At 36.4% G+C, this 24,877-nt stretch overlaps 1 protein-coding gene and 1 long non-coding RNA gene across 3 annotated transcripts in view; both read left to right on the top strand.

Annotated features, from left to right (window-relative positions):
* Positions 1 to 24,877, top strand: part of LOC127842048 (uncharacterized) — a 163,462-nt gene that overhangs the window by 96,063 nt on the left and 42,522 nt on the right. Inside the window, exons 5-7 of one of the 2 annotated variants that reach the window (XM_052371377.1) lie at positions 5,162 to 5,359; positions 6,125 to 6,234; positions 7,728 to 8,201. In XM_052371377.1, coding sequence (XP_052227337.1) covers positions 5,162 to 5,359; positions 6,125 to 6,234; positions 7,728 to 7,754 — 335 coding nt within the window. In that variant the 3' untranslated portion in view covers positions 7,755 to 8,201. Of the gene's footprint in view, positions 1 to 5,161; positions 5,360 to 6,124; positions 6,235 to 7,727; positions 8,202 to 24,877 lie in introns of those variants that run through there. The other variant, XM_052371378.1, reaches the window with a different exon arrangement.
* On the top strand, positions 19,118 to 20,233 carry LOC127842067 (uncharacterized). Its single transcript, XR_008031475.1, has 3 exons — positions 19,118 to 19,371; positions 19,599 to 19,725; positions 20,127 to 20,233. It is a non-coding gene; the product is annotated as an uncharacterized LOC127842067 (long non-coding RNA).

A 24,877-nucleotide genomic window follows, 5' to 3' on the forward strand; every position in this document is an offset into this window, starting at 1 on the left:
TAATTAAAGGAATTCATCTTTTTAGGATTGACGATACGCCTGATGATACCACAGGAGAAGGAAAGATCTACAAGCAGCCTGGCAGTACGTTTTGTCCAGTTCGATGCTTTGAGAAGTACCTATCTAAACTGAACCCTAAACTCGAAGCATGATGGCAAAGACCGTTAGAATAATTTAAAGAGACCAGTGACATTTGGTATTGTGCTGCACCATTAGGAAAGAATACTTTGACTGTGTTAGCCAGTGAACTTTTATTTTTGTTATCAAAATATAAATGGTTATTCATTGCTGAATTTAACTACAAGTATTGAATCTTAAAATTGCTCATGGTTCTTATAAATTGTTCATGTTTGAAAAGTTTGTTCGGTATAATAAAATTAATATTACATGTCTGACAGAGTGACCCCCGTCAGACATGTAATATTTATTTTATTATACTGAACAAGTGATAAGAAATTGACTGTGTTAACCTTCAAATCCGCCTCGCTTATCGTTGAAAAACGTTTGCTGGCAATATTGCCTGCCATTTTGTCGTCTGTTTACAACGTCATAGATTGCGTAATCAAGTGATTAGAAATTGACTGTGTTAACCAGTGTACTTTTATTTTTGTTATCAAAATATAAATGGTTATTCATTGCTGTATTTAAATACAATTATTGAATATTAAAATTGTTCATGGTTCTTATAAATTGTTTATGTTTGAAAAGTTTGTTGGGTATATTAAAATAAATATTACATGTCTGACAGGGTGACAGTTAATTTGTCAACTTTCGGAAAAATACTGTCAACCTCGGCTTCGCCTTGGTTGACAGTATTTCCTCAAGTTGACAAATTTACTGTCACCCTGTCAGCCATGTAATATTTATATAATATCGCCCTTGTGTAGGTAGCCCAAAAGGCGATATATCGTGTTAAATATATATCGTGCGTCGCCGATACTGGCGCGCAAAATAATGTGAGTCGCCGCGACTGTCGCGAAAAATATCGTGCATTGCCACGACTGTCGAAAAATATCATGTATCGCTTCGTAAGTCGTGTCTCGCGTTCTAAGAGCGACACTACACACACGAAGCGATACACGATATTTTGCGCGACAGTCGCGGCGACGCACGATATATTATTATTCAAATATCACCCATATTATCCGAATCTCGTGTATCGCGGTCTAATTTCAGACCGCGACACTAGACACACGAAGCGATACTCGATATTTTGCGCGACAGTCGCGGCGACGCGCGAAAGTTTGCGCGACAGTCGCGGCGACGCACGATATATATTTAACACGATATATCGCTTTTTGGGCTACCTACACAAGGGCGATATATCGTGATAAATATATCGTGCGTCGCCTCCACTGTCACTCAAAATATCGTGCGTCGCCGCGACTGTCGGGAAAAATATCATGCTCGTCGCGACTGTCGAGAAAAATATATTGCGTCGCTACGTGTGTCCAGTGTCGACCTTGATGAAAGAAGGGCGAGATTATAGGTGGCACTATCCGGATTCCGTACATCTGTGCCTTATGAACACGTGTCTAGTTCAGATTTTGACAATTATTATTTACAAACATACTTACATGTTTATACATTTTCCAAGATATTATGTACTGTTAAATACAATAATGCCAACTTCAGGTATTGCATCTGTATTGATGGCAAATTTCCAAATATTTAATGACCTTGAAATAATTGATTGAACATCTTTGAAATACAAAATCTAATAATGTTTACGTTTAAATATGACCGCTCAGTAAAGTCATTACAGCATTTTTTAATGCCCTTATGTACAAATAAGTTTCGTATAACAATTGGTTAAATAAACTAGATGTTCGAATAGAACATGTGATGCTTAAACCATAATTTTCAAAAAAGGAACATACAACTTAGGAAATACAAACATTTAAAAAAAAAATCATTTTATCTTGGGCAACATGTTTTGATTATGAAGATGATGAGAAAGGGTTTTTCAAATGAAGACATATTTGTGCCAATACAAAACCCATGTAAAAAATTATGAAATATAAAAAATATAAAAATACCCATGGACCATTGATGAACATCGACTATGAATAGACGTTCGACGCAATCAACGTTGATTTAATAGATAATACATTTTTTATTTGGTACAGCATCGATAACATGGAATTCATTTTTCCTACAAAATACTTTGAAGAAAATTCGAATGCATGTTTTTTGTATCAGAATATTTGACAACTGATGTATGTTACACGAAAACACAATAAGTTCCTATATTTGTGTTATCTCAGCTGAAATTCTGGCAATTAAAAGCATATTGTAGTGCACTTAAACAAATAGTGATAGACAATATTGATTATACAATTTTTTAGTTTGCTGATGATACATCTCTCTTCTTCCCTTGATCTGTCAAACAATTATGCCTAATGTTCTGGAATATACATTAAGCAGGACAAAAGCATATGTTACACGGATTGGTTTAAACAATTCAGCACAAAATAAATACAATTTAATATAAACTAAGTCTGCGACACAAGTACTTTTACAGTTTTGGAATATTAAAGGCAGAACACAGTTGACATGCCCCTAAAATATTTTGCTGTATGCATATATTGAAATACATGTATGTTAAGTGTGCTTACCTGTAGAAAACATGCAAAGGGTTAAAAGCGCCTTTAATGATCAAGTTTTACGTGCGTGTGTGTCTGTGTTAGATTACGCAAATATAAATCAATAATAATTTATCTAAACAAGATATCGTGTAAACATTTGTATTCTGGCCAGAAACAAACATTGATACGTCGTAAGTGTTCAGCAAAAAGCAACATCCTTTTCAATAAATGAACGTAATGACGGACGTTGTGTTTACGATAGAATAAGAAGCTTAGTGTTCGCAACATCTGTCGGTAATCGACTAAATGAGCCGTCCCTAATTACCGCGTATGTTGAGAAGTAGTACATATTAGATATTAATTACTCTGTATCATTTACCGCGTATGTTGAGAAGTAGTACATATTAGATATTAATTACTCTGTGTCATTTACCGCGTATGTTGAGAAGTAGTACATATTAGACATTAATTACTCTGTATCATTTACCGCGTATGTTGAGAAGTAGTACATATTAGATATTAATTACATTGTATCATTTACCGCGTATGTTGAGAAGTATGGAAAGAAAACTAGTTTAAGCATATTCAACGAATTTCACGTAATAACGTATGATACTCAGCTGTTATGCCATAATTCTTTTAAATATTGCTTAATGCTATAAACAATAACAACTTCATTTATTGGAGTGTAAGTAGACAGTTGCGTTGCAATAATATTTATCCAAGCACGCACGCGCGCACGTACGTACGTACGTATGTATGTCCATATACTAAGTCATCGGGTCATATCAATTTGGATAACAAATGTTCATCCAAGATTGATAGATTGATAAAATTTGGTCTGAAGACTGAACTGGACACTCTTAAAGCCTATTTTGAATCGTTTAGAAACAAGGTTAACATGTCGAGTGCTTGCGTGCTTGCGTGCGTGCGTGCGTATACATACATACATACATACATACATACATACATACATACATACATACATACATGCATACATACATACATGCATACATACATACATGCATACATACATGCATGCATGCATGCATGCAAGCATGCATGCCTGCCTGCCTGCCTGCTTGCCTGCCTGCCTGCCTGCCTGCCTGCCTGCCTGCCTGCCTGCCTGCCTGCCTGCCTGCCTGCCTGCCTGTCTTCCTGCCTTCCTGCCTGCCTGCCTGCCTGCCTGCCTGCCTGCCCGCCTGCCTGCATGCATGCATGCATACACACATCCATCCATCCATCCATCCATCCATCCATCCATCCATCCATCCATCCATCCATCCATCCATCCATCCATCCATCCATCCATCCATCCATCCATCCATCCATCCATCCATCCATCCATCCATCCATCCATCCATCCATCCATCCATCCATCCATCCATCCATACATACATACATACATACATACATACATACATACATACATACATACATACATACATACATACATACATACATACATACATACATACATACATACATACATACATACATACATTACATTACTTTTAATTACAAATTAACCCTAACCCAAACCCAACCCCTAACCCTAACTCTAACCCATACCCTAATCCTCTAACCTCCCAATGCGCATTACAATACAAGGCTTCGCTCGTTGTCGTTGTCCGCTTCCCTGCTCGTTGTCGTTGTCCGCTTCCCTGCTGATTGAGGGACCTCAGTTTACTTAGTCGGAACAAATAGTATTTTCATTTCAAAGTTTTGCCACAACTTTAAAAGCAGGACAGCATTTTTCCTAATGATAGCTAGGTGGAGATTAAAAATGGTTTCGGTCCGTTAAAAAACATCGCCAACAAACGACAGTGTATCTTATATCGTATATCTTAATCAGGCTTAAGTGAAACCTTGCTTACAATCTAGAACTCTAAAACATTTGTCCTAATGATATCTCGGTCTTGTTTGAAGCTGGGACACGTGAGATAAAAAAAATACGGTCCCTGGGTCAAATTAAAGAAAAAGCTACTTAACACTTAACACAGTTAGTTACATTTTTAGTTTAATTTTCCTGAAACTTGGTCAGAGCATTTGTTCTAAAAATTGTTTGAACCAATGTGTCGGTAAATTGAAAAGAATTGCCACAAAGGGCGGGCACATTACCTTGAATAGCTTATATTGAAATATAATTATCTCTCTTGATGTAACATTTCCACAATCTTCATACAACTTGCTCACAATGTTTGTCATACTAATATCACAAAAAAGTTCGAAATTGTTGGCGGTAAGTAGAACACATTTATAAACAATTCACAAGTGACCTATTGACGTTTGTAGAGACAGCCTCTTTTGCAAGAGATAACCATACATTAATACAAGGTTTAAACAAGTACATTTTCTTTCTGTGTTGGAAATATGTTCGATCATCAGAAGTTTGACATAGTTTCTTATAAATTAAATATATTTGTTTCATAAAGTACCTTTGTTTATAAACTTCATCTTCTCAGCATAATATTAGTTCATTCGCGTCTCAGGTGAGAGCCTTACGGATCATGGTCCGCCTGTTTACATTAAAACCTTTAAGTATTGAAAACATTAATTTTCTACATTTTCAGCTGTATATTACCAAGGAAACCCTATGGGTGGAGGCACCGTTCTCCCTACAGGTCAAGGTCAAGCTATGATAATGCAACAGAAATATGCAAACTATTCTCAAGGGTACCACACACAATCCCAAGGTCAACCATCTAGCTTTCCTTCCAAGCCAAGTCGTAGAAACCAAGGGCTACCACATTCTGATTACCAAGACCAAGGTCAGTATGTTTCCAAGGGCAGAACAGTTTTCTTTTAGAGAAGAACATGTTTTAGAAAACTGCTTACAGCAAAATCTGGGGTATACAATTGAATACAATATAAGACAACATATGGATTGATAAGCCTTATAATGTCAAAGCGGTTTTGGTATGCACTGTGTACTGGGTTTCAAGTCGAGCAGAAATAGCCTCGCCTTTTCATACGCCAAATCAGACTTGCATGACATCACATGTTGTCAAATGCCACCGACCATAATTTCTCTATTTGTTAAGCAACCTGATATATACATGCATTTAAATTCAAAACTACCTTAATCAAGTCCAATTTATAAGCATAAAAAGACAAGATATGGTTGACTTGCTCACAAATATTGATTTTTTATAAATGACAGTAAATATTTTTTACTAGAACTTCTTTTATTCTTTGTAATGGTCTTAAATAATTAAAATAGCAAGAAATACTGGTTGAAGAAATTTTACGCTAATCGGGATTCAAAACCGTGACCTTCGAAAGCATAACCAACTAACTAGCACCGAACCTTTGATGCTGCTTTGGTTGGCAATGATTTAAATGCTATGTTAATAATACGCGTATTTTTCAAATTATTTTGCATAAAAAGCTCTTTATTATTTTACACTATTCGATCAATGTTTTTTTAAATTGCAATTGTTTGCCAAACTGTAAACAGGTCCCTTTCGGATAGAAGAAATTTAAGAGCAACTGTCAAATGGAATCGTTAATAGTATAAAATGAAATATTTGCAGTTGATAAACTTCCACGAAAGCCAGCACCCAACCAACCGCAACCACGCTCATATACCCAGAAACAGCAGACAAGTGGGCAAGCAAAAAACAAAGCTTTGCGCAAGCCTCAGGTCAGTATACAATTGAATATTCACGGAAATTAAATAATAACGGTACAACTCTATGCAATACATATGACCGTATAAATTGGAATATAGTTCGTAGTAGTAAATATACATTACTACATAATTATGTGACAAAACTCATTGCAAATTTTGACCTACTAACACACGCTTTGTTGAACGGTTGTTTTGTTGATTGATAGCGTCTATAATTTATCGGATATTATTTCGTGTCCAAAGAAAACGACCCTTTAGTATAAGTTAAGATAAACATGTAATACAATCGGGTACGCTATGGTTCACGCTGATTGTAAAAAAAAGCAAAATACACAATTATTTAATAACCAGCCAAATGATAAAACTCGTTAATTTTTGTAAGAATCTAGGCGTTCATAAGGTGATTGTAAAAGGAAAGCTAATTTTAATTTCAATAAAACATTTGCCGTCTTTAATATATGAGTAGATCCGAGTTTTTAAAATTTTGGAATAACATTAAGAAATTAAAAGGCTGTAATAAGAATAACATTGATATAAATGTTAATTCATTTTCAAATTATTTTAAACAAATGCATGCAACCCAAAATGTAATTTGTTTTAGAAGTTGCTATTAAAAATTCAGCTGACGGTAACAATATTGAATCTCTCCATGGTTCATTCAGTTGTTTGTGGTTGTGCCAGCATCATGAAATCGATTACATTTATATGCTAAAAAAAGTCATCGATGTTTACATTCAAACTTGGTTTGATCTATATAAAATTATGTAGATCATCGAGTATTTTCAAAGTCTCCAAATATGATGACTGGTGATTTAAACATGGGGGGTCATTAAAAGGATAACTTTTGTTTTTCTTTACCCTAGACAGTATAGCAAAAATGAAACACCCAGTTGGACAAAACTCAATAGTTAAGTTTATGATTCAACTCCTAATATTAAATAGTATGCCGATGATCAAGATGCAGTTACGAAATATTGTACTGATAATTTAACTCAAACATGTCATTCGGGCTCTGTTCCAATTTGAAGGATTATATAAGTAGAACTGGCTTTTTTACAACTGCAAATGCAGCTACTAATGATACATTTTCAGCAATCGGTTCATGTAATAATCTGAATGCCGATGGGTTTAAAGGAATCTGGGCTACACCTCAAAAGCTGATTGGCTACGAATTATATGTTCTGAATACGTTACACTTTGGAAGGTGGCACTAAAAGCTAGAGCTATAGATGGAAACACTATAACTAAAGCAATATTACTCGAAGGAAAAATGGAAGACCATTTACAACATTCATTACATCTTCAGTAAAGTTGCTCGGTTTCGATACTGCCCTTTCAGTGTTCGCTATTTTAAAAAATACAGCATATTCGTATTTCAGAGAGAATACTGGAACCGAACATCTTTGAGATCAAGTTATGCAATATTTATCAACGGGATAATATGTTAATGAACAGTTTCAACCTCCCGTATTTAAACACAAAAATAAGATTTTATATGTTTTTAGGAGGCATCAAGCGAGAAACGTACCTAGGGATGAAGAAAGAACTAGAGCCCTTCGGATTCGGAATCTTCTGAAAGTTCGGAAAGATTATCGACAACGAAAACGGCTCGTCAACCATTGTAAATGAAAAAAAAACAGTCGCTAGTCAAGTGTCTCGATTTTCCTCAATCGTTTAATTCATGGATTGACAATAAAAAATAAAAAATAAATCGAGTGTTTTAATAAAATTTATTATTTCTTAACCCATTTATGCCTAGTGGACTCTCCCATCCTTCAAAATTGGATCAATTTATTTCCAAAATTAGGGATGTCTAGTATATTTATTTCTATATTTAGAATATTTCTTACAGAAATTCCTTTAAGCAAACAGCGCAGACTCTGATGAGACACCGCATCATGTGGCGTCACATCTGGGTCTACGCAGTTTTCCAAGGCCTTTTTTCTAGACGATTGGCATAAATGGGTTTATGCTATTATTTTTGTTTACCTTTAATACTTGTAAAACTGTGTCTAGATTTAGCTCTTTATAAACAAAATAAATCAAAGCGCTGAAGGTACTGCAGTTATTCACTCTTTGATTGTATTTAATATTACTTACAGTCACAAGACATGAAGTTCGACTTTTTAGCGTAGGCAAATTGAACAGCCACAAAAAATGCAAACACCAATTCAATTTGCTTTTACTTGTCCACAGTGGTGAGTTTTTTCAAAACCGTAAGAGAGGAAAATGAATTTTTTTTACAATCTCTCATAATTTTATACAGGATTCACACAAACTTCACTTATGATTACAATATTATGAAAAGTAGTATCATTTTCTTTTTTATTTTGAAAATAGTCTATAAGTTTAGGTACATAATTTTTTTTACCTAAATTAAGAAAAGTAAAAATAACAACGGTACAATTAATGCACTACGTGGCTAGGCAATCATCACGTGGTTGGTTATGAAGGCATGGATTCAATCCAGCTATGCTGGTTCCCGTAAAATCTCTGTGCGGAGGCTGAATACCCCCGATTGAAATTCCCCCTTAATTTCTGTATCAGTATTACGGTCACTCAACGTGAGCGGCCAGCGGCAATGATTAGCGCACACGAGCAGTCATTTACAAATTACAGGCTGTGGACGAGGTATGTTTTACTGAGATTATTACCGGGAAATCTTCAAAATAAATTACATAAGAGTATTTAACACGTTTTTAAATAATTATCGCTAATTAAACTGTAATTAGTTCTTTACAATCTAGTATATACATAAATTATTTTTAAATGATAATCCGGATAATTCTTAAGCTAAGATAACACGTCAATTTTACATGCAATCGGATAAGTTCATAACACTGAGCCTGAAACAAGGAAGAAGTAGTGTTTATAAAACTGCTTTAGTCTGGAAATAGTGAGAATGATTGTATGTGGTTTGAAAAATTTATGTTAAAAAACACATTTAATTATTCAAGTATGGGGACTTTTTCAGTTTCGTAAAACGATTTTTAAAATAATTATCATACATTCTACACCGAATGTTCACAATATGTATACACGAGTAAAATTAAATTTCCTGACTTAGAAACATGTTGAAAATATTGTTTCATTAGTGGATGATCTTCACTCGAAATCGGTAAATAATAAAGCGTTTATACCGGTTTTGTTCGATATTTTGGAAAAAAAAGTACTTAAGAAGCGTAGATGTTTCCCTTAAAAAACTAACGCCTGCGTAACGCAGTGAAAGAGCACTATCTTTTGCATCCGGGCTCGAATACCGGGAAGACAGTATTTTCAATTCTATTTTCTTGCTTTTGCATTAAGCTTGTACTAATTGGAAGATTTGTAGATTTGTTTTCAAACATATTTATTGACATTTTTTTGAATACGAAAATCTTTGAACAAGTCCATAACTTGTGCTAAGCTTGGTGTTGTTTAAATAAAAATTATGCTTGTGCACGAAGAAGATCTTCAAAGCTTTTGGTGTGTGTTTGTTAAATGAAAATGATACAATCACCCAACTACCCATCTGAAAAACGCTCACCTGATTTGTTTAGCCCACTACCTACAGCAGCCATTTTACCACGTCCTTTGACCGGCTGCTTTACAATTGTTGGACTTCATTCAAAGTTGCATCAAGATTCAGGTAAATGAAAACTTACGTTATTGATGAGAATTTCTTTTTTACACTAGCACGTGCTTAACCGACAACCATTAGCAATAACAAAACTTAAATAATCTTCTTTTAAATTTACAAGTCGGTTTATATAAGATACAGTCAGCAATCGTAAAAAAACGATATGTAGAATTTAGTGGTGGTACGTATATTAGTTCATTTCTTGAAACAAAACGGACATATTAATTATTTTACGTCAAAAGATTTGATTAAAAGCATCCGTCAAATATTAAATCCACTTTGCAAAACGCAGTGTTGCAAAAACATGAACTTAGTCGTATGAATCGATGATAAATTTTGAACGCGACAAATGGATAATGTTTGCGTTTTATTGATATATTTACTTTTATTACTCCATATACAAGATACGAAGATCCTAACACAAAATAAACATATATGAACAAGGGTTCAGATAAATACAAACATAAACGATATATATAGGATCTTGCATGAGTGGTCGTTGTGTATTGAATTTATTACACGAGTCATCTAAATAAAGATAAAAAATTAAAAACGAGGCTTGCCGAGTTTTTATCTTTATTTAGATAACGCGTTTAATAAATTCAATACAAAATGACAACGAATCTAGGATTCTATTTATAACATGTTTATTCATATTGACTTTTGTGAAAGAGTTTAACTGAAGAAATTCGCAGGAATAATGACGTCATTTCGTAAAAAAATGACGTCATTTCACAGTTATATAACTAGTGTAACTATACCCCAACCTCCGCGCAGTGATTTGACGGGAACCAGCATAGCTGTATGTGAGAGCAAGGAACGACAACTCTGCATGGAGATTGACTATACCCGTGTAATAAACAAAATTGAGTATTACGTTATTTCACTCCCGGAGCGTAGGTCATGTTATAAATATGGATGTTAACATCAACATAAGCAAAAAAGAGAGAACTTTATAAACATGACTATTTAGTAATTTCGCGATGCTTTGTTATTTTTTATTACTTAGAAGAGTCTCCAAGTTGTCCCATCTACAAGGCAAAATCGAAATTCTAGTCAGGCAGCCAAGAGTATCGTGTTTCATGATCATTATGTTAAGTTAGATATATAACCAGCCAATCTCTAGCCTAGCACCGAAACACGAAATTGCTAGACAGACGATGGCTGGCTGTAAAAAAGACTATTTAAGTGTTTTGTATATAATATATATATCTTAATATAATCGCAAGGTGATCATTTAGTGAGTCCCCTACTGTAAAAACATTTTGCAGACTAGTGATGAAAGTCTTGTATGATTGAAGTTGTCCTAGTTAATATCAAGAAACATCCGGAGTATGTAATAGCACTGTTCAGAAAGACTTGAGCTACACATCTGGTTGAAAGCACTACGTCCGTTTGTGTCTAAATTATGATATTCCATAGCTGTTCACGAGTGTTAGAATTCACATTACAGAGCAGAATACGATGAAGCACTATATTCGAATTCACTCCATTACAAAGTGCACATGTATTTATATACGCGGGCATAGTAAGTCGCCCAATTACTCGCATTGTCTTACTACAGAGAGAGGAGAGTTCAGGATTATATCTGGCGCTAGTCCATAAACCACACAATCCGTTGGACCGTAATATTATTGAGCCAAGAAAGAGGTACTTCTCTGAAGACTCTTGAAAAAGATAAAAATTCCTTTTTTTGTGTAACGTGTCGGCGGAGCATGGCTTTCCACACACTTTTCACCGGAAACAGGCCTTCTGCAATATATTGATCCATGATGTGGTGAAGTTCGTACTTGCAGAATATCGCACGTATGTCAGGAATGAAACCATGGTGTTGTTTGTCGAAGTTTTCATAATATATGAGTCTGCTGTTAAACAAATGTTCAGCCATGTATGTATTTGGCAGGTTGCAAAGTTGTCCTAGAAAAAACAGCTTTATGTAATCAACTAGTGTCTCCATAGGAACGGCATGGATAGCATATAAAGTAAAGTTAGTTGCAGTGTTTTGTGGCAGACCCTGTATGTGTATAAGGCCAAACCTATGAGAGCGTTCTAGCTTAATTATGTCATCTGCACTTATTGAAGTCCACAGTTCACAGCCATATAATGCTTTAGGTATCACAAGAGAGTTATAGACTTTTATAGATGTTGACGGGTTGAGTGCAAGGGGAGATATTCCACTATTAACGATACTCAGATATGTCCCGCGAAGCTTGTTGCACGCGTCATCAACCATTCCTGTAGAACGTAGAAACGGGTCGCACTTCAAACCAAGGTGAACGTAGGAAGATGCCTCTTTGATTGTGTGAGTACCAAGTTTGACAATTCGGTTTGTCTCTCCCTTCAAGCGTTCGTTAAAAACAACGACTGCACATTTGTTCGGGTTATACTGGTACTGCCACTGTTTTGAATAGTTGCTACAGATTTCAAGCATTGCATGTAATCCATGAACAGAGTATGACAGCAATAGCATGTCGTCGGCGACTGTAGGTGAGCTGACCCGAATATCGTACACACAGATGCCAGCCCCAGATTTCTCTAAGATACTGATAAGCCCGTTGATAAAGAGTAAGAAGAGCAACGGGTAGCTGCGTCCACATTGCCTCGTTCCCTGACGGACGTCGAACCACTCTGAGTGTTTCCCCTGATATCGGATACAGATAGACATGTTCGTGTATATAGCACAGAATGCAAGAAAGCTTGTGCTGTCAATGTCTGTTTCTGTATACTGCTTGTAGAGTATCCCGCGATGCCAAACGGTGTCGAAGGCCTTTCTGCCATCCATAAAGCATGCATATAGCTTGGAGTTGGACTCTCCTGCACAATACACACATTCACGCAGAATGAAGGAAGTCTTTTGGCAGGGCAATCCGTATTGGAAGCCACCTTGTTGTTTATTTATATTCGACATAATGTTTACTTTTGACCTTGTAAATAGGACTGATTCGAACAATTTTTATAAGACGGAAGTGAGAGTTATGGCACGGAAATTATCCGGCAAGTCGCGACGTTTGTTCCCCCCTTTGTGCATAGTGATGATGACGCCACACTTTATGCTGTCTGGGACGTGTCCGGTACGTAGCATCCAGGTATAAATGTTCGCCAGCACCGGGGATATCACATATTTTGCATTTATTAGATGGTCATACTGGAGATTGTCATATCCACCAGCCTTTCTCTTCGGACACGTAGATATTATATAGTCTACGGTTTCTGGGAGTACACGGACTTCGGGGTCTGGCTTTATATTCGTCACAATAGAATCGAGCTCCGATGAGACGTGCTTTTCCCAAGTATCGCTGCTATGTACATCATCAGGGTCGTGAAGGGGCTGATTCAACTCCCGGAAATAGTGGTACCAGCCTTCTGAGATACTGTCTCGGTCCCTCACCGTTGTACGATCGAAGTTGAAACCCGAGCTAGGACTAGAGCGGTTAAGGTTCCTGCGGGCGTTAAACCAACTTCCAGAACTTGTGAGAGTCGACTTCGGCCATTCGATCAATCTCATTATTTAAGTTTGATAAATAGCGCTTAAGACATTTTCTATGCAGGCGGCGAAATTCTCTTTTGGCAGTTTTATACGCAGAAAAGGCTGGGTCAGTAGCGTCACGGTGGGCGGCCTTGACGACACCACTCTCTTCTCACCAGAGACATACTATCGTGGGCCGCAGTGAGTTCCGAGTTCCATTATTGCTTTAGATAAGAAACATATATTTTCTGCGGTAGTGTGGCGTTTGCATAGCTGGTAAGTCTTTCACACACCCGCACATATGCAGCGTCTATAGTGTCTTTTAGTTTCAGGTCACAGTGCGCTTAATCGTTAATATCACAATCACACATTAATAATCTATTATAATAATTAAAGTGAGCGTCATTGCATCACGCCAATTAACAGACATTATCGTATTATCACATGCATCAGTTTACGAGTGAGTACATCGATCGAGCAAATGATAGGTCTGTGTCTTGAAACATTCATACAATCATCATCTATAACAATACAATTCCTTACACAGTCAAATATTTCAACAGGCACACAAACAAAGTCAATAATTGACTGACAATTACCTCCATAAAATACATATGTTGCACTGGCCCCACTGCATTTGTTTTTTCTATTTACAGGAACCATATTATTATCTGCAAAAAACATATACAGAAGTGAGTCTCTAGATCGCGGGCTTTGAGCATCATACTTTGCGTTTAAGGTCAACAAGCATTAATACAGTTCCATTGATCGTGTGAGAGTTCAGTATGTCATACAATTTATCTTTATAGTTTCTAAATATATCAGCTGAGTGATTGACACAAGCCGGAATGATGACCGCATTAGGTGGTGACATTGGTCTTCTGGGGTACTACTGGCTATCCCCAGAGTTACTAAGTGGCGACAAATTAGCGTTCTCGGTTGGATTTTGGTTGCATGGGAGAATATTTTGCCTTGCCTCGAGGGGTTGCACAGCCGCTGTGATAGCAAAGACATTCGTCTTATCTAGAATGTCTCCATGCTTGATACTCGCCGGGAAACCGCTAAAATGGCTGATTCGAGAGGTTGTAGCGTAAGTTTCAGATCATTCACACCGAGATTGAAGTTGTTCAAGCAATTAGTCATAAACTGTTTACACTCAAGCAGGTCACACTTTATCAATTCAAGCGAGTTGGTGAAAGTTTTCATCTGGTCAAAGCGTATTTTCTCTGCGGTATGTAGCGTTTGTTTCATGTTGAGAACATCGCTTTGCAGGGGCCGTAAAATTGTCTTTCAATCGTAAGACTTTAAAAGACTTTGCTTTAAAGCGTTTTGTAAAATTACTAATAATCAAATAAATTAAGAAACGTATTTACCTATTCACATTGTGTTTCAATCCAGGCACGGATTTACCGGGGCGGCACGAGGGGCCCCCCAGCCGCTAAAGCCTTCTTTTTCGTGCAAGTGTTTTTTTGTGAAGCCAACTTAGCCAGATGTTCCGATTTCCCCGATTTCCGACAGAGAGGTGCCCCTACCAACCAAACTGTCTATTATCCACAGGGGAGGCACCTGTTGTACGTTAACACTCCTTTATCACCGTAGCAACAATCTCTTAAGTGGCGGTATGCGCTCTTTTCGGCAGTAGATCTTAAACGTCTGCATAACATTAAATAAGCGTCTGGATGAACTCGAACATTGTTTTGATGGCAATTATACCGATTAACAATGTGTTGTTAGATGTTATAATCATTGGAACGTTAAATAGGAGACGTTTCTTACGGTATATAAGACAGCGTTTCACGGCACTGTCTTCCTAACAAAGCCCGCTGGACCAATTTTTTGTTCCATCCAAAAACCAACAACAAAAAGCCCACAGAGTCAGTCTCGGAGTCAAAGTTGTTGAGTCTAAGGTAAGAATTTATTATAAAAAATAAATTGTATTATAACCCGTTTATTGCGCTAAGTTTAGTCAGTATGTTATATGTTTAACTCTTAAATATTGAAATAAAGGAACAAAGAAAAAATTAGTTTTAATTAATTAAAAAACATCTTTATACTGCCAGTAATATAAAACGAATAAAGCCCATACAATGATATATGCCTGTTCCGCTCTCTATACACCTTGTAGATATATACAATTTATTAAAATTATTGAACTTTATCGAACGTTTTGTGTACTTTTTTCAGCTTTTGCATTTTTTACTAATAACATTCACATTTTATCACGCTCTGACAAAATATGGTTATTGAAATATTGCTCAGATCAACAAAATATATGCATATTTTGCAATAAAATGTGTGCATAATTAATTCAACTGAATTTTACATTTCTAAATACTCTCTCTTTTAAATTTTCAGAACGTATCATGAAAATGACTGTAAGCATCCACCTATAAACTCAAGTGTGGTTAAATCTGCCAGCCCCCTACCAATGGGAGCCACAGTGTATTTGTTACTTGCTGTACTGTTGAATGTCAATCACAATTTTAAATAAAAATTAAACATCTTTAACACACAGCGTTTTAATATTTACTTCTTTATGTTGAAATCACCTATATAAAGTTTAAACGTATTAATAAATGACTGTTCTTGGTACACTGACTTCATGCCGCCGCCCCCCCCCGCATTTGTTCTATGAAAGAAATTGTGTGCCCCCCCCCCCAGTTATGTTCTCTCTGGAACCGGCCCTGCAATCTGATTTTAAAGTCATGTTTGAAAATTGAAATTCTTTTTTTTACCGTTTTTGTTTTAATAAAACAGAAAACGAGGGGTGCTGCTTTTGCTTAATGCAAATCACGATTGACCTTCGTATGCATTGTGTCTCCTTGATACCAATGTCCCATTAGCTTCACAATCTTCACAGTTATTTTGTTTCAAATCGGTTTCATAAATTAAGTATAAGAACTCTAAATTTATGTTAATTTGTAAACGAGTAAACTAATAAATAAATTATAATTGCATCTAACATAAGAATCGTATGTGCATGATGTCTTGAAACAATGTTGACAATTATCTATACAGTAGGTCACAATAAAATGGAGTTTTTCAAAGGGCAGCAATTTTCACAAGCTCGTGTGAACAAATTAATGTTCTTTAAACGGGCCTAAGGTGTTTTTAACACTTAACAAACATTATATTTATTTAAACCGCCCGATATTCGCAACCTGCCTCGCGATTATAGATAGTTAATATAAAAGTCCATTTTCATACAGAAGTACTTCAAAGGTTTAAAATATGTAGCAAAGTAGCGTGTGGTCCGCGTGTGGTCCAGTATTTTGGTTTTAAGTATAAAAGTATTAAGTTTAAAAATAGCAACGTGAACGTATAATTCTAATCAAAACACCTGGCTGTGTGATCAGAACGAATACAAACAATTGACGGATGCAACAGTTTGAATTATAAGTTATGGCTTCGATTTTGCATGAAATTTTCTTATATATAAACACTTTATGCAATTGCCTTAACGGGGCCTTTTCACAGATTTGGCATGTTTTGAAGTGTGTCATTAAAAGCTTTCTATTGATAAATGTAAACATTTTTTCTAAAAAGCTGAAGTAAAAAATCAAGAATAACATTTAACAAGAGCTTGTCACAGTAGTGCCAAATCCCCGCCGAAATGTGTTTGCTTGTATGACAACATTTGTTTTAGAGAGTAGAATAATATTTGTATAAAACAAATAAAGGGAGATAATTCATGATGCTCCGGACAAAATTTACTTGAAATTAAATAAAGGGATATAATTCAAACACTAAGGTAGATAGTGCACTTCTCCTACTTGCCATCTGTTTAAGCTTGTAGTTTCAAGTAAATACCTACAGTAGATTTAGAGTTATGCTCCGGACAAAAATTTACTTTAAAAATATATAAAAGGGGAGATAATTAAAAAAACTAAGGTAGATAGAGTTATGGTTATTGGTCACTGCACTTCTCCTAGTTGCCATATGTTTATATTTCAAGTTTCAAGTAAATCCCTTTAGTAAATTTAGAGTTATGCTCCGGACAAAATTTAATTTAAAGTTATATAAAAGGGGAGATAATTCAAAAACTAAGGTAAATAGAGTTATGGTTCTTAGTCACTGCACTTTTCCTACTTGCCATCTGTTTATTTTTCAAGTTTCAAGTAAATCCCTTCAGTAGATTTAGAGTTATGCCCCGGACAAAAAATTACTTTAAAATTATATAAAAGGGGAGATAATTCAAAATCTAAGGTAGATAGAGTTATGGTTCTTGGTCACTGCACTTTTTCTAGTTGCCATCTGTTTATATTTCAAGTTTCAAGTAAATCCCTTCTGTAGATTTAGATTTATGCTCCGGACAAAATGTACTTTAAAATTATATAAAAGGGGAGATAATTCAAAAACTAAGGTAGATAGAGTTGTGGTTCTTGGTCACTGCACTTCTCCTAGTTGCCATCTGTTAATATTTCAAGTTTCAAGTAAATCCCTTCAGTAGATTTGGAGTTATGCTCCGGACAAAAATTTACATTAACATCATATAAAAGGGGAGATAATTCAAAAACTAAGGTAGATAGAGTTGTGGTTCTTGATCACTGCACTTTTCCTAGTTGCCATCTGTGTATATTTCAAGTTTCAAGTAAATCCCTTCAGTAGATTTAGAGTTATGCTCCGGACAAAAATGTACTTTAAAATCATATAAAAGGGGAGATAATTAAAAAACTAAGGTAGATAGAGTTATGGTTCTTAGTCAATGCAGTTTTCCTAGTTGCCATCTGTTTATATTCTAAGTTTAAAGTGAATCCATTGAATAGATTTGGGAGTTATGCTCCGGACAAGTTTCAGCCGGACGGACAGAAGGACGGACGGACAGACGGACAGATGGACCGACGGACAGGACCAATTACTATTTCCCCTCCGAAGAATTTTCGGCGGGGATAAAAAAAGAAAAAATAAGTAACTCCAACAGGGCTCGAACTACTGACCCCTGGAGTCCTGGCGTAAAAAGTGTTCCACTTAGACCCTCGACCATCCTTCCGCATACAATGTTAGATGTATTTTATACTATATATAAGTAATCCTCGTAGTTTCACAAAATATCACAACAACAGAACTCTCCACATTATTCAATCGTTTCGCGTTGCAACGCTTTATAATTTTCATTTTTTTTACATCGTCAAAAGATGCAATATAATGGCTATATTAGAGCTTGGTTAGTGTTCAGTATTACTGTTTCCTCGCAAATATATAATCAAATCGAAAATTTGCGAATCTGAAACAACTTTTTTTAATTTTGTCAATGTATCAAACGTGAAAAGGCCCCTTTAACTATAATGTGTCGATTATGATGTACCATTTTTCATCTGAACGTGAATTCTAGTGTGAAATTCATCAACTTTTAAATTCCGCCGTAAGTTAATATGGCAATACTTAGTAAGTTGTTTTTTCCTTGCATGAATAAAATCATTTTTTCTATTAATGATATTTAACAATTCGCTCTTTAAATTGCATTCATGAGGCAGTCTGCATAACCGAAAAGAATACACATTATTAGTTAAACAAAGTACATACAAACACGTGAAATGTTATTCGCCTATAAAATACAAACTCAGTAAATCAAAACGACTGAACGGAATTCAGAATCGCAAAACGTGCATTTGTATTGCTCAAAACTCTACACATCTTGATTCTATAATTTATCTTGTGATAATCGTGTGAATATATAATGTTTGCCGGGTATGTTAGAGCGTATGCAACTTACGCAATACAAAACTGTGCTAGACATCATTAAATGTTCGACCGTATACATTTTACGTCGTATACAGCTATGTTAGGCAAGATATAAAGTACGATGCAGACGGTTCTGTTTGACTTTTCAAGATATAAGGTGTCAAAAATCGTAAGAAATAACATTTGCAAAGCTTAAGCAATTTTCTGTTCAATTAACTACTCGCTTTTCAGTACTATCTGTTGGCGAGGACAGTCCCATCTGCTTTTTTAAAACTAAGGTTGCCCCATCACAGAGAGCCAACGATAAGCCCCATGAACCCTGTGTCAGTATTGACGAGGTCAAAGGAGGAGTGATATCTGCACACTGCACATGCAAAGCTGGGTAAATAGCCTAATTGTTTAAATATGAAAACAGTAATTTGTTTTACTCAATGTCCATTAATTTCTATACAATTACATGATCATTGAGCGTGGACACTTATAGTAAAAGTCAGTACTGGCGAGGACTAATATTTAGATTAGAACTATAGCATGTCAACTGATGATTTCCTGCTGTATGCAGAACACAACACATAAAATCTTCATTTATCAGTTACTTTTGTTTTTCAGATTGGGTGAAGCCTGCAGCCACATTGCAGCCCTGCTCTTCAAGTTTGAAGCTATTGGAAGACTGCGAGTCAACAGCAATTCCAAGACCAGTGAGGCCTGTACATGGAACCGGTCATTTAGGAAGAAGGTATTGTACCATGCCCTTATTTAGAGCGTCTCTTCTTTCACTTACATTACTACACTTGAAAATAAATACAAACACAACCGAAATGAGGAAAACCAGAAATAATTGCTTTTCAAAATCATACTTCACCTAAACTAAACCAAATTTAACCATATTCCATACATTTAATTTCGTCGCCTTAATAAATCTCCACATAAATTGCAAAGTGAAGCTGACCACTGCACTGCTGTAGTAGCAACAAAACACTTTAAAAAATCTTTCTTTCTCTTCTCTTTTTCAGAAAATATTGCATAAAATAATTGTTAATTCTATGTGTTTTGCATAATAATTCTTGTTATACAATAAATAGATTGGAATTATTCAATTTATAGTGAGATAAATTATGTTTTCTTAAAAAAATTCAGGTAACACCAAAGCGAATTGTGTATATGGACTTCACGAAGCCCAAGCATGCCAAATCTGCAAGGCTGAAAGTAAACAAGCCAAGGCCTCATCAGGAGTGTAAACTCGACGATAGGAGAAGCAAAGATTCCTGCAGGAGCTTCGGAGAATTTGCCCTAGTGCAGGGTGCCTCACAAAGGGTGACTCTGATACAGACAGCGCTTCAGAGGACGAAGATCTTCCACCGGTAAGTACAATGCAGTGTAATTGCTTGTTTTCTGCAATATTATGCTGAGATATAAAGAGCACAAATAAATTACAGGGTAACTTAAGACTCCCCAATTATCTATCTTGCATCATTTGATGCAAATGTTACCATGAAAATAAAAACACAATTTCTTTTTGGATGTGATCAATCTATGCTGCATTTTTTTTAAGTTAATGCAAAAGCAACATTTGTAGAGCAATCAACAAATAATCAGAGACAAAATATGTATACTTCATTCTTGACACCTGCACATTTCATTTAAACCTAAGCATTTCAAGCATGATGTCATTTCTCCTAGTTTTCAACAAAAGCTGTAAAAGAATGGTCAGCGTTATAGTTATTTAATTTAATGCATTCGATATCCATGGGATTTTTGTTTATTTTTGCAGCTTCTGAACAGGCCTCTTCCCAAGAAGCCCACAATGAGGGGGAAATGCAATGGACCTGCGATGCCTTTGTTCAAGACTTTTTGGCCACTCCCTAGCAGTGCCAAAACTTGGAGACCATGACCCGTGCCCAAAACAACAGTTTGCTGTGGAAACGGCACCGTGAAGGGCGTGTGACGGCCACAGTGGCACATGACATTTTGACGCTCAAACCGCAGACTGCGCCTCTTGCCGTGATAAACAAGGTGATGAAGCGGGAGCAGTCGAATTTGTCGCATATTGAGAGTGTTGCCTTTGGCTTTAGTAATGAGGGAAGGCAAAGGAGGAGTACAAAATGGAAATGGAATGTTTACATGAACAATTTCAATTGAGGGAGTGTGGGCTTGTAGTTGACCCAAGGTTCCCCTGTTCGCTGCTTCTCCGGATGATGTCAGGACATGCGCATTCCACAGTGAAGGTCTTGTCGAAGTGAAATGCTCATTCAAGCACAGAGACCTTCATGTAAAGGAAATCCTTACATTGACGCTACATTTTATTTAGAAAAAGGGACGCTGAAACTTAAATCTAATCACAGATATTACAGTCAAGTGCAATTTCAGATGTATGTAGCAAACAAGAAGTATTGTGACTTTGTGGTTTACACAAATCAAGGCATCCATTGCCAGACTGTGCTTTTTGATCAAGAGTTTGTTGACAAACTGATTGTCAAGTGCACAGCATTCTGCCTCAATCACATTGTGCCAGAGGTGATTGTGCAGAAGTTTGCTCGATAGTGTTAACATTTGCATATATTAATCTGCAAAGGCAAAATTGACTGCTCACATATATGCCCGGTAGATCTTTTACTCTTGTTTATCAGTTTGTTGGAATATATTAATTTGTGTTAACCACCACTCACAAACATAACTTGGTTGTATCATATTGTGTAAGAAATCATAAAGGTGAACTAAAGTGTTGGAATATTTGTTTTGTTTGCCTTGTTTACACTGTTAACAACGCAGGACAATTACTTGTTAAAATGTGTATGATCATGTAGGCTTGTGAATGTATTTCCTTTAATAACGTATTTTTGTGTGTTATAAAACCAACTTAACTTATGTTAATCTTTTGGTTGGTGTATTGGAATAAAAGAATGACATTTCAATCTATACTTCTTTCTTTATTGCAATACTATGTAAATAAAACACTGAAGACAAATCAATTTGCATCCTATATGCCCGTTTCATTTGACATAATGCACATGTTAATATATTTGAACATATACAGTACAAATTCACATTATGTAATTTGGCCATGCTAATAAAGATTATCACACACATTGATGTTTTAACATTCGATGTATCACTTTTAGTCAAACAGTGTCATATTACTTAACCAGCTTTGGCAATACATTGGTAATGGCACAACATATTGTCAAAATCGAATCCAGATGGCGTGTCATCGTTAATGGAATAACGTTTTTCAATATCTGAAAGCGCTTAACACGCTCTATGGCTCGCTCCACATGAATTCGCAGTTGCGACAGTCGACGCGCATTCTCAACTTCCTTCTGGGAGAACTGTTGGTTTTCCCTTGGCAAAGGGTGGAATAGCGAGGGAGGCACTAAAGCTGCAAGTTCTTCAGCTATGAGAAATCCTCGGTCTGCCATTACCAAATCTCCTGGTTCTAGTTTATCAAAAAAAACCTGATTGCGCAGTCAGTTGCTTGTCCGACACATGTCCTCCCCATGCACGAGACATGAAGGTCACAGTTCCGTGCGGTGCAATGCCAATTAGAAACTTAGCAGTGTTATGATGTTTATAGTTTGGACCAGGACTCGCTCGAGCATTCAGGTTGGATGGCGCTGATAAATAATTCACTGCAGTCTATGATAACTCTGGTTTTCTATAATGCCTCTTGAAAGCCTTAGGAATTTTTTTAATTATTTCTTCCTTTGGCAGCCAACATATCAAACAACTGAGCTTGTCTGCAATCACAGGGATGGCAATGTTTATGATGGCTGAGACCTGGGTAGGGGCTACCTTAAACCTCATTGCTAAGTCTTTATTTGTCAATCCTAGTTTTAGTTTCATCAAAACCATAAGGATGATGTTACCAGCACATAACTTCCCCATTGGTTTCAATAACAGACACACAAAGGACAAGATCAATCTGAACAAATTAACACTTGGCAATCCTGTCAAGGTAAGCATTGTAGAATTGTTCAAGTTTCTGTACGTGAACTTGGAAGCTTCCACTGTTTCCTTCAAATCCCTGTTCTCGTTTAGGAGATGCTGGTATTCCTCTTGAAGAATGGAGTGACTCTTCTTTAGTTCACCCAGTTCCATCATGATAGGATCTGGATCAGGGTCAGTACCTGCAATTTAGTAGGCATATGTATACTATACATAAAGGATGAAACCAGTTAAGAAAAATGATGTCTATAAAAGAAAAGCTTCTCTATAAAAGAATAGAATAATACTGATATTTGGTTCAAAATAATGCATATTTGTTTACTTACATTAACAGGAGAAGACACATAAATTAAGAATTCAATGGTTTTGTATGAGATATTGTAATAAACTAATGTACATGTAGTTTACCTGTAGTTTGATATTTTGGAGTGCATACACCAAGATCTAGCAAGCCGAGGGCGGCTGTCTGTTCGTCGGGGGAGAGGAGTGTTCTCTTTCTCTGGCTGCGGAGAAAGAACAAGGCGCCTTCTTTTTACAGCACGTTGATACCGGTCCATGGCTTTTGGTGTCTGCTCCAGTACTGGCGTGAAGTGGAAGCGGCTTGGGACATAATCAGGATGGTTGGCATCTGTTGATGGCTGACCTGATAAACAAAGATACCATATAGTAATCAGTGATATTGTATACCTTTTTCATTCTATAGTAACGTTTGAAAATAAATTACCCATTTGTACTTTGTACTTAAAAGTGACTACAATGTATATATGTACACCAATGTGTACTTGTTGCTCAGATGTTCATCAATAGTAACGTTATTTGCCACATTGTCAACACGTGTGTTATTTTAAGGTTTTACCAGCGTGAAAGTTTTACAAAAACAAGAACTTATCCCTTTATTATTATTGTAATTTTTATTTAAAGAGACGTACCCGATACAAAATGAAGGCTGCATAGTCGTTGATTGTGAAGTGGTTCCCACAGTTTGTTTGGGTTGTCGAACAGCATGCGCTTCATTGCAATTATCCATTTCATCGTCTTTCGTCATTATTAGGAAAGCGATATAAATGAATATCGCCTTCCTTTGTTTGCCTTTGTGTGCACCCAGGCGCGCAACATCCTGTTGGCATGTTTACAAAAAAATCTAAATATAATCGCGACTACCACGCTCTATTTCTCGCCTTTGTTGTGTTTGCTTTTTGACTACCAGTGAAGCCCGGATGTAAACACGCAGGTGCGCGTGACGTCACGCGTGAACTGGTCTATTGACAGTCGCCGCCTTTCAATCAAATCCTTATCTAAGAATTGATCTACCAATCAGCGATCGATTAATCGGGCGCGTTAGTTAGCAACGAACTGTCCGCCATTTTAGACAAGCTGTGTCTAGGTTCGCTCTTATTTCAACGAGTTTCTTTTGTTTTCCTCTTTAAAAAACGTAGATTAACAAGATGTGTTGTGAAACACTATGTCCCCGTATATGACGTTTGACCTTGAAGGATGACCTTGACCTTGACCCTTCACCACTCAAAATGTGCAGCTCCATGAGATACACATGCATGTCAAATATAAAATTGCTAGCTTCAATATTGAAAAAGTGACATTACATGAGCAGTTTTGACCCATATATTTTGACCTTGAAGGATGACCTTGACCTTTCACCACTCAAAATGTGCAGCTTCATGAGATACACATGCATACCAAATATCAAGTTTGCAGAATAACTGCATGACACAAACCCTATTTTCAAGTGTTATATGGTGTCAAAAAGTCCATAAAAATCACCCATAATATCGCGTAGATCTATATGCAGTCTATAGGCAAAGTAGCCATTTTGGTGTTAGCTTGTCTAGGTTTGCTACCCGCTGAGCCACGTGATTAATTGGGCGGAGCGATCATCGTCCAGGCGCCATGTCAATTATATAAGATACAGTCAGCTCAATACACAAAAC

The sequence above is a fragment of the Dreissena polymorpha genome, chromosome 8, assembly GCF_020536995.1.
Source record: "Dreissena polymorpha isolate Duluth1 chromosome 8, UMN_Dpol_1.0, whole genome shotgun sequence".
In the NCBI taxonomy this organism is placed as follows: Eukaryota; Metazoa; Mollusca; class Bivalvia; order Myida; family Dreissenidae; genus Dreissena; species Dreissena polymorpha.